The sequence below is a fragment of the Oreochromis aureus genome, linkage group 8 (assembly GCF_013358895.1).
Source record: "Oreochromis aureus strain Israel breed Guangdong linkage group 8, ZZ_aureus, whole genome shotgun sequence".
In the NCBI taxonomy this organism is placed as follows: domain Eukaryota; kingdom Metazoa; phylum Chordata; class Actinopteri; order Cichliformes; family Cichlidae; genus Oreochromis; species Oreochromis aureus.
Window position 1 is genome coordinate 16,373,532 of NC_052949.1, and position 13,321 is coordinate 16,386,852.

Genomic DNA, 13,321 nt, shown 5'->3' on the forward strand with positions numbered 1-13,321 from the left:
GGGCGCGTACAGGTGTGTGAATCCCCTGATAGACACGTCAAATTAGCAGCTCGGCGTTTGAGTCTACGCGAATAGCGGTGGAGTTTAGAGTTTACCAGGATCACCTGAAGGCAGCAGAGAGAGAGAGAAGAGAGGGCTGATGAGAGCAAACTGACTGACAGAGGGGGAAGGGGAGGCTCACTGAGCGATATATTGGGTGTAGCAGAGAAATAAAAGCAAATGTGTGCCAGTCAGCTGGAGACGGAGTGAGCAGAGAGAAATACAGAGAGAGGGAGGAAGAGGGAAACAGGAAAGCGGGGCAGGCTGGTATTATAAGCGCTGTCGAGATAGAAGGAGGGGAGCTGTGCACGCTGAGGCTGTGAGGAGCCTCAAGCAGGTAAGAATGCTTTCTAATGTGGACGGACTTACCTCTGCGCGCGTGTGGAGCGACACAGACATCTGTAGCTCCAGGGATGGTTTACACAACTCTCTGCGTAAGCCATCATTAAAACCTTAACGCGTCTAGAGCCAAAAGCTCAGTGAAACTCGTGTTTGTTTGGGTTTCTCTTTTTTTCTTTCTTAAAAAAAATAAATCGGTTTGCAAGCACATGTCTGAGTAACACCATGTGGATTGCCTGGCTGTGCCGCATGTTAATGAGGGGTGTGTATCACCTGTCATTGATTGACAGCTCCGGTTTTAGAGGAAAGTGGCCTGAAGTGCTCCCAGTCTCTCTTCAGACTAAATCACCTCACAGATTGATTGATTTATTTGTTTATTTTCCCAAATTTGATTTAATTAAAAACGGGAAGCGATGGCTCGGTGTGATCGGTGACCTCAGCCTTTATGCGTGGTCTGGTCACGCTTTGCTGCAGGGCAGGACAGAATCTGCTGGGTGGCTTTATTGGCTTTCGGGACAAGCACAAGCACCAGGAGACTTAATGAAGGTCGGAGTCATAGATGGAGGTTTTGGTAAACAAGGACTGAAGGGGGGAAACTGCGCACCAGTTTATTTAAATCCATGTAGGGGCTTAAAGAATTTCTTTTTCTGTTTACAGCGATGTTGCCATTCCTTCAGGTAAAAATTCATTTTTTAATATGAAAGACCTGAATTTATTGGTAAGGCTACCTTTTTAAAAAAAAATTATTGTAGGCGTACATGCTGCACTTGGTGTCCCCATGGAAGGATTACTGAGCAGGATGATCCCTTGGGTCCCTTAAGCCTGAGCTGTTTGAAGTGAATGACTGCACAAGACTATAAAGTGACACAATGTTATGCAAAAAGGCCACAAAATGAACAAAAACGAGCAAAACTTACACAAATCGAGGCCAAGGAGGTGTGACGTGCCCAAACTTTTTCCACATATGCAACGACCACAGAGAGGGGGAAAAGATGAACACAGTGACAGGCTGTAAAATTACCACAATACAAAAAGGAGACACAAAGGGATCACAAACGGGTAGCGTTGGTGCCTTTTCAGGTGGTGTGTAGGTGGTGGTGGTGGCTGTTATGGAGGGCTTTTTGCATGTTTGTGCCCAGAGGCCTATTGTCTGATAATCCGCCCATGCGTGTCCCCTTTCACACCCTTCTGTTCCACTGCATTTACACAAATCATTATGCTTCAGTCATCAGTCGCAACTCTCTGACTTTTTGGCTCCCCACCAAATAGCCACATCATCGGGGTCCTGTGTTGCTACCAGCACCCACTCGGCTGTTGAAACTGCTAAAGTGTCAAGTGTTGGGCTTCCCTGCCCAGGCGAGGAGCCAGATTTGCTCTCCTGTTGCTGCGAGGGCAGGACAGCCTGATCCTTGATCCCGCTGCGTCTCAGAGTGGGCGTGTTGAAGGTGTTTTGAGGTGATGTTCTTCTCATAAGCCTCTTATGGCCGCTGACCTTCTCTGCACTACGTTTTATTTTGTTTCCAGCATCTTCTCTCTTTTTTTTTTTTTTCTATACCAGCACAAGTAAAATCTAAACTAGATTTCAAGGTTAGTTGCGTGGTTAGGAAGGGAATAATGAAATCCCAGACTGCATTTACATTCTACAAATCAATAGGGGGCAAAAATGCATGTTGATAGTGTGAATGAGCCTTTTTAGGAATGCAGAACTATAATACTGTTTATCCACTTTAAAAAAACATTAGAGACTGTTTAGTTGTTGCTGTTGGGACTTATGAGATTTTTTTTAATTCGTTCTTTTCAAAATGTACAGCAGGGAACTTGTTTTCCACAAATGGATATTGGAATGAAATCTGTGAAATCCAAATATGTCAGGTCAGCTGTGTGTGTGTGTTTGGCGTTGTAGGTGGTGGATAGGCTGCACACAGAGGGGTGGGCAGATGGCATCAGCAGTGTACTAGTGACCTCACCCCCTCCACCAGTTCTCTCGAGACCCATCCAATGGCAAATGATTCTGGCAGCAGGTGGCGTGCATACATGTTTGTGTGTGTGAGTGGAGAGGACGGAGACATGAGGTTAAGCTCTCCCAGCACAATGCCAGCATAATGAAGTAACTCCCCTCTTCAGCTGGAGGTTGTTCTGGTGTTTTAGTTCAGTAGCAGTGTGAACCATTCATGTAAATGCAAATCAGACGAGCAAGGACTCAACTGATGTGGTTGGACAAAACTCACAAGCTAAACATTGACATTTTGGAAAACGTCATGTTTGATAGTTTAGTATCTGCTACGGTCGGGGGAAACAATGATTTGTTCTGACTCTGTGCAATGAACTTCTGATCCCGCTTCCTTTGAAATGGTTGGTTAGAAAATGGAAATCAGGTCTGCGACCGCTCCCAATCAGGAGGTGTTTTCAAAACAACTTCAGGGAGATAAAATGGCAATAAGATGTAGTTACTATTATATCAATCTGTGATTGAATGTGTCAACTTGGAAATTACATGCAATTTTTTGTGATAAATCTGTGGAAATCCTAAATCTGTTGCCATCTATACACAGAACTTAACATTGTCTGTGTACACTCATTCCAACCAGATTTTGTTAGATTTGAAGCAGAAATTCCAGCGCAAATAGTGACATAGTTGCTGCAGAATGGTGACTTAACTGCAAAATGACACAGGTGCTCGGCAACCTGTTTTTTATATGGCAGTAAAACCAGAGTACAAGCTGTTTGCAACTAGTCGAGTCATCTGCTGCAAAAACAGGATTTGCATTTAACTGAGATTGATTGCAGAGTGTTTGGAAGCCCCGTTTAGTCTGAAATTATTTACAAACTTTCAGAAATCTGAGAGTGACTGCAGTCAGTGTGAGTTGGACTGTGATTGTTTGGAGACTGGTTGCTGCCTACTGTGCAGTTAAAAGTTATGCATAGCTTAAGGGTTTGCATGCTCAGTTTCTGGACAGCCACTTGTTTGCTGCAAATATTTACAATTCTATCTCTAAAAAAATTCAGTGCTGTCTTTACCCTACTGTTACTGAGCAGGATGATTGGAAGACGGGAAAACTGCTCACCTGGCTTAGTCTAAAGGCGCTGATTACCAACAGTGCATGTATAGAGACTTGAGGTGACTGTTGTTGTGATGTGGTGCTGTAAAAATATAATTAAATTGAATTGTATCATGTCTTGGTAGTTTATTGGTTTTAAGTTTGTGTTCAGCAAAGACGGCTGTTTATGGTAAGTAAGTTTCCAGGCTGCCAGCTGTTGATTCATATTGGTGCTGATCATCTTAAACCCCACTAAATGTAGATATCAAAAATCTAACCTAAAAAAAGGGCTTTTTGAGGCTTTTTTCCATTTATAACTTGACAGTTTCAAATTTTCATTATAAATTTAGCTAAAATTGGCTTATGGCGAGGGTGTGGCCTAAAACAGCTCTGCTACTCGGGCCTGAAGGCTATTTGAATTGGCTCCTCTGGGTTTCACTTTTTTAAAGATAATTTTTGGGGCATTTTTCTCTTTTATTGGACACTGCAGCTGTGAAGATTAGACAGGAAGGAGGAGAACCCAAGCCTCTGTATTTCAACCATGTGGCGTATAGTCACCTGCTCAAAGGCATTTTTCTTTTAAACCTAATTTGATTTAAATCACAGAATTTGCTTCAGCAGCTTTTACAATAAATAGTCAGGTTTTTGTTTGAAGTGTCAGAAAATAAGTGCAAATACACAGCATGTCCAAGGGACTATTTTGAATAAAGAAGCCAAAGCTCTTTATGGAGAGACATAAAATAGAGGAAAGCAGCTTTAGAAACTAGAACCCATCAAAATACTGTTAATTAATTTGTGTTAACAATAATTAAGATTTGAAACGATGAATTTTTTACTTCTACTTCCTATCAGTATGCCTCAGATATAGCTGTTTGTTTTTTTTATTTTTCCCTGAAACATCCTTGCTGCTGTTGAGTTTTCCTTTTCAGTGCTTCATTGTGTTCACCAAAATCCTCTGTGATGCACGCAGCTGTCAGCACTGCCAACTTCAATCAAAGAGGCTAGATTATACCACCATATGGCCAGTGGGAACCCTTCGTATTTAGAAGACAGTCAGTGAATGAAAGGCACAGGAAGATGTCGGCTTTAAGCTCTCGTCAGCCTTTCGTAACTGAAGAGAGAGAGAGTTCAGTGGAGCATAGGCCAAGTGTGCAGGGAGTAGGTCTGAAGAAAAGCAGGGAACCCCAGGGGAAGTGAGGTGATGTTATAAGGTTAATTATTAAGTTGGTCATCAAATTGAGCAGGACACTGTGTTCTGAACCATCAAATGAAAGAAGCATATTACAGAGCTGGGCTGTGCAGGCATGTGACAGTTCTGCAGTTTATTGATTCACAAAATGAACAATTGTACATGAGCTGTGTCAGAGTACAGTGGTACAAAAGCACTTAACCACAGTACAGGCGTATAGACGTTAACCCTGGAGGGAAGAAAGCTGCTGGTGGCACTGCTCAGGCCGGCAAACTAATCTGACGTTGTGTCTGTGTAGTTTGATGTGAAAAGTGCCATTTAAAATGCAATTTTTGTTTTTGAAGAAAGTTTCAAATGCCTCTTAAACATGTGCTACATTTTGTGCAGATAATTTTTTCCTTGTTCATTGTTTAGTTTTTTCTTTTCTTTTTTTTTTTTTTTTAATTCCATCTAATTGACTTGGAAATTCCCCTGTCAAGTTTCATTACGGGGAAAACAAACAGTGACGGGAGATTAGAGCGTCTGCCCAACTGATCCAGTCTGCTGCCAGCCTGCTATGGCTCAACCCTGAATGAGGGACAATCATAGGAGCGATCTAGGGGCATGTCAGGCTTGAGCAGTGCTTCAGCTTAGATGCTGTGTATTTGCACTCTTCTGGATACTTGGAGATTTACTCAGTTGGAGAGCGATATTGCATCTCTTGTAAATGGACTGGTACTTTAACATCTTTCTTTTAAGAACTTGGGTCACTTTCTACGTTTACTAGCATCAGAAAAAAAAAAAATCCAGCTATCAGCAGTTCTCCGGGTGAAAATGTATAGTTGATGCTAGAGGACGGGGAAGAATGGGCAGACTGCTTTGAGCTGATGGCAACAGTAATTCAAATACTCACTTCTTAAAACCACGGTATGCAGAAGAGCATCTCTGAACACGTCAAACCTTGAAGCAGAAGAACTACAGCAGCAGAAGACCACACCGGGGTAATCAAAGTGGGCTGAGGCTACAGTTTGCTCAGGCTCGTCAAAATTTCTGCTGCAACGCTGAAATGGTCGGGGTCAGAATTTGGCATAAACATGAAAGCATGGATCCAGCCTGCCTTTGAGACACAGTTAAGCACCCGAACATCATTTAAACATTGCTGACCATGCCCATCTATTTGTGACCACAGTGTACCCATCTTCTGATGGCTCCTTGATCATGAAATTGAGTTCACTGCACTCAAATGGCCTCCACAGTCACCAAATCTGAACCAACAGATGTAGTAGAAGGGGCGATTCACATCATAGATGTGTCCAACAAATTTGCAGCAGCTGTGTGATGTTATCATGTCAATTTGGATCAGAATCTCAGAGGAATGTTTCCAGCACCTATGAGGATTTCTGAAAGTGAAGGGGTTTCAGCCATTAGTAATGGCATTCATTTTCAGATGATCATTCAGCAAAATAAGAGGCTCACTTTACAATATTTACTAACGCTCTTCAAAGCAGATTGTTTTTAACAACACTCAGCAGTCCAATTAAATCTTACATCTTAAACATTTCAAATATAGCCCCAGCCTGGCTGTCATGAGCACTTGTCACCAGCCAAATGAAGGATCGTTTGTGCCGTGGCGGTTCATTCTAATTGCCACTCTGGCGTAACGCCATCCTGTCTTCAATCAACATTTTCCAAAAAAGAAATTTCCTTGGCAGCGAGTATGTTTTCATCAGCCTATCAGGGGGAAATGTGACAAAGAACTGACAGAACGTGACAAATAATGAACCCAAGACTATTGTTAATTTGTCAGAATATGAGACACAAGATGACAAAAAAACAATTGGTTATTGTTTTTAAAAACTCTACCAAAAGTAGAAATGATCCCCCAGTGGCTGTAAGTGATTTGTGTAATTATAATCAGCAGTAACGAGGCAAATTCACGAGCGCGATAGATCTCGGTTCTGCATCTTAACCGTAATGAAATACGAGGAGAGCTTGACGGCTTGCTTCACTGCCATCGTGCTGATCAGGCGGTTCTGTCTTTTGTTGTCGAACGTCAGGGGTGTGTTTGTCGATGTGAGGCAGGTTGATTTGCCAACCGCTGCAGGATTACTTTGTAATTTCCAACTTGAAGGAAATGTTGCTGCTGAAGGGAAAAACTGATTCTTTTTGTTTTCAATGTGGCCCAATAGACTTCTGATGGTGTTTCTAATGTGGCACAAAGTCATTTACTTGTTTTTCAGCTTTCGAATAAGTAGTGGAATAGAAGTGAAGTAGAGCATAAATTTAGACTTAAGAAAATACAGTTAAGTTGTACAGCTTTTCCTCAATTCATACTGCATCAAAGTAACAGCAAAGCAATTAAAGCAAACTATGCTGCTTTTTCTTATATTAAAATAAGTGTGGTGTTAGACTAATTTATTAACAGAAAAGGGAGTTTTTCACCTGCTGGCTGTCATAAAGAAAGCAAGTTGAGCTTTGCATTGGCTTATTTTTCAGACCTGGGCTGCGTGCCACAAAGCACATTCGGCATAGCCATCTTTCCATTATCTGGATTCACTTATACCAACATAAGTATAAATGGTCACACAAAGCTGCTTATCAACATGCTAAATTAACGCAGGGTTTCTCTATGGGCTCAAAATGTGGTCATAAATATTTTGAGCCCATACTTCTCATTCTAGCTATGAGCATGTTCATGTGAAAGGGATGACATTGGCAGCATTTAACCAGTCACCGTTATAGTTAAATGTACTGTAAACAGAGTGGCTGATTTTACACAGGAAGAAACTCATAACACAGATTGAAGGTAACACAGATGCTGCAGACAAAACGCTGTGTGTAACCGTGTGAAAAGGTACTGAACATTAGTTTAGAATCAAAATCTCTGTATGAATGCTTGATCTTTAAATGCTTTGGTCAGTAAAACTGGAAAAGACCTACTATATTACAGAATTTTAGTCTATTTGAAGCCTGCAAGCAAAGCCAGATAAGAGGCTAACTGTGAAAATAACAGGCGTATCAGTATCACAGCTGAATCATTAAGACGCAGGAAAATCTGATGGTTTATAATAGAGTATTTTATTAAGTTAATTGGTGTTTAACAGTCTGAGAGCAAGCAATGAGTATTTTTATAAAGGAGAATTTAAAAACAGGCTTGGTCTACATGTAGATTTAATTTAAGGTCAGCAAGTAGAAACAGGTGCACTGTTTTTCCGATCCTGTATTAATCCTGTTGTGAAATTGTTTTTAGCAGTGCTGCTGTTGATTTCTAACATGACGGCTGCACATCAGAGCTCTGAAACTAAACTGGATCTATTTAGACATTTAATGTTATATTAAATGTTATAGATAAAGTAGGTGCAGGATCATATATTAATGTTTATAGAAGGAATAAAGTTGCATCCAAGAATCTGTCCTATCCTGCTCATCAGGATAACATGAAGACTTTAGACACTACTGAAAAACTCCCTCCTATCCTCCTACTCTCCCTGCAGAGGTCTCAGGAATCTTCTCAAGATGGTCACGCTGTTTCCTGGAGAATTGATTGGTCAGCAGGCAGCGATTTCACACCTCTGATCTCTAATCTGAAACATAACGTGCTCCAGGGCAGGTTGGGTTCAGTGCATGAGTTACCATGGTGACTTACCCTGGTAAGAAGTGAACCACCTTTGTAGTAAAGAAAACCCAGAGTTAACCTTTGGATAAGTCCAAATCCGTCTTTGAAGTACGGGCACTGTCTCTTGTACAGTCTGTGGTGCAAAGTGATGCAGAGAGGTGAAAGTTTGTGTCGTGCTTGGTTGACATTTTTCTAAACACTGCTTTGGATGACTGGAATAAATTTTAGTCCAGTGTAGGTGGGAAAATATGCATTTTACAACACAGAAATGTCTTTTATACATGTGGAGAGCTGGCTGAGACTCTTTCTTCAGTCAAGCTGTGAAGAAAATATGCAGAGATTTTTTAAAAAAAACAGCCCTTTGTTTTACTAACATCCTTATTCATCTCCATAGAGATGCTGGTTTACTCATATACGTTTATGTGATGGGAACGAGTTGATTGTGTTACAATCGGCTGCATGGCTTCTCAGCACTGTCGGTAATGATGGGATGTGTGTAGGATGAGACTGAAGACTCGGCATACACACTGTGCGCTCTGCTCACCTGGTATTTTATGAGGCTCTCCCACAGCTGTGAGCTAAGCTCAGAGGGGAGATTTGGCCTCCCACCTACATAGCCAGCAATTCCAGGAGCAGTTATGAGGGTGAGCAGGTATGTAGCAGCTGGCCTGTGGGAATAGCTGCTCCACCTGCTGCACTAATATAGGAACTGTTAATTAAAATAAATAACAGATGCCAACAGCTGTAGTGGAAAAGGCATAGTCCAGTATTAAGAGACATACAGTTTTCTTCTTGTAATAAAGGTTTTGCCAGCATAGTCGTGGTCGACCGTGATAAGGTTTATATCGACAGTTTTTGCCCTTTTAAGTGCCAAGAATGCGAGGGTTCGTGATTGGATGTGAGTCAGGCCAGATTGATTTTTAGATTGAGGGAAGGTTTTCAGAGTATTAAAGGCTGGTTTTCTAAAATAGTCTATTTTTTATTTTTCCTTTTAAGGAAAACTAGAACATGACAGAGGTAATGAAAACTGCTTTCATTGTCGGAATTAATGACTGGACTTCCCCAGGATTCTCTACCACATGCAAAGTCCTGGAAAACATCAAAAATAAAAAGGTCAGGGTGTGGTTTGAAAAATGAATAAAATGGAAAAACAAAAAAGGAATGGTTGGTTTGCAGAACTGTTATTTTTGAAATCTCTCAAAAAGATTACCTGTGAAGTCTGTAACCTCATCTGACTCAGCTGGATTCATCCTGCCGGCGGTCAGGCTAAAGGCAGAATGTGCTCACAGCAAGCTGCACTGGGGACGGCATGGCCACTCTCTGATCATTTATTATCAGTATTTATAACAGCCAGTAATTTAAAAGCAAAGAGAAACACCCTTCAGCCATGTCATGAGTGCTGTTGCATAGTTTGTCCACCAGAGGGCGCTATGCAACCTCCTTATTGGCAACAACCAGCTGATCTGAGCAGACTTGGGCAGAGCATGGAGGAAATGATGAAACGGAACAAATATTAGAGAAATCTGTTTGTTTTGTGTGTTAGAAAGAGGAAAAGCATATCCGCCAATATGTCTGCGTATTAATTTTGATCTTAAAAATCTGTTTTTATTACCTAGTGAACATTATGATTTACCCGGCCTGTGAAGTATCTGCCCAACATAATTTGGGTGTCTTGTTGGAAACAAACAGCCAGTTTGATCAGACTTGGTTTGAGTTTTTTCTTGGAATAAAACAATAAAAAAATAAATAAATCTGGGCCCATATCTTAAAAGTTCTCCCTCTCCTACAGAGTCCTGTGATGAATTGGTCTGTCCAGGGTGTACCCTGCCTCTCACCCTGGATAGGTTCTAGCACCCCACAATCCTGAATTGGATAAATGTTAGAAAAGAGAGATGCATTACAGCTGAGATCTGGCACTTGAATGTCACATCTGCTGTGCTATTTCAATTTGAACGCCCGTAGCCTGCAGTTTCTCAGCTGTGTTGGTAACTGTCCTATTGGAGCATGAACATTGGGCCAAGTCTAAGCTCCTGGGCTCTCTAGAACAGGATTCATTAAGGACATCTTAACTTGTCTTAACCCTTTACTTACACTTCAAAATCATGCCTAACAAAGTGAATTCACAACGGGTATCTGTAATCAGTTTCATCTTTATAGTTTGTTAAATGAGGACCAATCTAAACATTTAAATAAATTTTAACAAAAGGCTTCATCCATTTTCTTCCACTTTATCCAGGACAACAGGTGCCGTGGTTAGCACCATCGCCTCACAACTAGCGGGTCCTGGGTTCGAATCCATGCATGTTCTGCCAGCGTTTGAGTGAGTTCTCTTGAGGTGCTTTAGCTTCATCCCACAGTCCAAAGACATGCATGTTAGGTTATTCCACACTGGCTGTAGATGTGAATGTGAGTGCGGCTGGTTGATAGATTGGCAACCTCTCCAGAGTGTGTTCTGTTTCTCGCCCTGTGACAGCCGGGATATTCAGCCCAAGGACAATTTTCTGAACGCCCTGCAAATAAAGTAGAATACGTGTTTAGATGGAGAGCTTCTGTTTAGTCTGCAACCTTGATCGGGATTATCCAAAAATAGCTGGTTTTGCAGGTGAAGCTTGCACCACTTCAGCCACATGTCTTCATCGGCAGTTAATGAGGAGTGTGGTTAAAAATGTATCTGGCAGTGAGAAGGGAAGCCATGAGTGATGATTGCACATGAATGACTGTGGCAAAAGTATTCTAATATACAAAAGACCTGAATGCAACATTATTAAAGACTTTCATTACTCTAATGTGAAACGGCTCTGTTTAACTGCAAAAAGCTTATCAGTCACTGATACTATAGTGTTGTCATGGTGACAAGGTAAAGAATCCTATTGGACAAAAGTGCCTGCTATCATTATCTGACCTTGCTTCTCTTCGAATGAGCAGTCGCACAGTTTGAATGAAATTAATGCTTTATGCCTCGGTAATGAGAGCAAATATTAATTATACTGAAACTTGAGCGCAGTAATGGGTCCATTCATCACTGTCAAAGCAGGGCTGCCTTTTGAAAAATGTATTCGGATTTGGGTATTGGTTTTAAATGACCAATTATGTGCTGCGTGGAGATCGCTGTGCTCTCTGTAAGCGTCACAATCAACCAGACGCTTGTTGCCAGGGAAGTTTTTTAAAAGAAGCATATCTGTTTTTTCTCCTGTTTAATCTTACAGTGGAGTTAAAAATAAGGACATTCTGATAATAACACAGCTAAAGATCCAGAACCGGTGTGTTTAGTCACATGCACATGACTGCCAAATATCAGGTGCTGGATGCGGAAATAGTACATGAAGTTGCAGTGCACAGAGACAAATCTCACAATGAGTCCTGGGTTTCTTAATGGCGCTCTGAGGCGTCCTCACTGATATGGTCGTATGTTGTGTTCTTTGTTTTCATTCCAGGTTGTTCTCTGTGATTCTCTGTCTCGGCCTCATGTGAGGAGCAAACAAAACAGAAGAGGGAATTATTTGAGAGAACTGTTTCCTCTCTCCCCCTCCAACCTCTCCGCTGCCTCCTGCCGCCTCTGAATGATTGAAGCCATGCCCATCGTATCTGCAAGCACAGGTACATGTGCTCAGGCTCGTTCATGGTCTGATGCTTTTTATGTAGTTATGAATAAATTATGTGCTGGAATAAAGCATTATTACATTAATATGGATAAACTGTTGGGATTTGAAAGGAGGGACGATATGGGAAAGCATACTATTATAAACATCAGTGAGCTAAAGAGAGAATCCATACAGACTCTTTGTTGATGAAGGTGGTTTTTGCGTATGATGCATTTCTAGATAGAAATTGCTCTTTGACTCAGTCATAAATACACAGCATAATTTCTCTTTTTTTAATACTCAAGGGCTGCATGAGATCCTGGCGCTGCTCACGTCTCAGCTTCACCCTGATGCCAACCACAAAGAAGACCTGGTCTTCCTCAAAGATGTCTTCAGCGAGAAAAGCATTGGATACCTCATGAAGGTACAGTGGATACATCTGAATAGAAGTGGCTACTGTATTTGTGATTCAGAGATTTTATTTATTTATTCACACATGCTGGATTACTGTGCATGCGCATTAAATTTAATTGCTACGGTGTAGATGACATCTACTGATGAGCCACCGATGAACCCCGAGTTGTTCCAAAACCATCCATCTACAACTGAGTGTTGGACAAAAAGCAAAGAAAAAAACTGTGAGAGTGTGTGAATAGGTGAATCAGACATGTTGTATAAAGCACTTTGAGTGCTCAAGTACAGTCAAAAGAGAGCTATATAAAAACTGAACCATTTAATGAGTTGTTGTGTGACTTACTTTTTCCTTCCTGTCCGCTTGAAGCAGTTGGATTCTTCTCCTCTGACATCAACAAGTCATTTTCACTCAGAGAACTGCCTCTCAGTGGATATTTTCTCTTTTTCCGACTGTTCCCTATAAACCCTAGAGATGGTTGTGGGAAAATCCCGGTAGATCACCAAAATACTCAGACCAGCCTGTCTGACACAAACAATCATGCCCCATTCAAAGTCACTTAAATCGCATTTCTTCCTTGATGTGATGCTCAGTTTGAACCTGAGAAGGTTGTCTTGACCTTGTCCACATGACTAACTGCATTAAGCTGCTGCTATGTGATTGGCTGATTGGATATTTGTGTTAACAAACTGTTGAACACCTATATCTAACATAGTGGCTGATTATAAAATGGTACACATGGTATATGATGGGTTTTTTCACTGAAAATTAATCATTTGCATTTGTGGTTTTGTTGCTTCTTGCTTTACATCCAGATCCATGAAAAACTGAAGCAGTATGAGAAACACAGCCCCACTCCAGTCCTGCACAGTGCCTCCTGTTTGGCAGAGGATGTAGGTGCAATTAGAAGTGAATATATATTTTCTCTGGTGACTAGAAGAATACTTTGAAATACTTAAAGCAGTAATTTTCTGATTTCAATCACCAGCTAGCAGAAGAGCTTCAGAATGGGCCACTGGAGGATGATGAGCAAGAACTGCTGCTCCTCTTGAGCACTCCTCATCTCAAGGTACACACACACACACACACACACACACACACACACACACACACACACACACACACACA

General features: G+C 41.4%; 1 protein-coding gene across 3 annotated transcripts in view; it reads left to right on the plus strand.

Moving 5' to 3' along the window:
* LOC116329607 (MAGUK p55 subfamily member 3-like) overlaps positions 1-13,321 on the plus strand; it is a 24,734-nt gene continuing 11,413 nt past the window's right edge. For 2 of the 3 annotated variants that reach the window (XM_031751654.2, XM_039616341.1), the window contains exons 1-5: positions 1-376; positions 11,635-11,797; positions 12,087-12,205; positions 13,009-13,086; positions 13,182-13,262. In XM_031751654.2, the coding sequence (XP_031607514.1) occupies positions 11,761-11,797; positions 12,087-12,205; positions 13,009-13,086; positions 13,182-13,262 (315 nt within the window). In that variant the 5' untranslated portion in view covers positions 1-376; positions 11,635-11,760. The remainder of the gene's footprint in view (positions 377-11,634; positions 11,798-12,086; positions 12,206-13,008; positions 13,087-13,181; positions 13,263-13,321) is intronic. The other variant, XM_039616342.1, reaches the window with a different exon arrangement.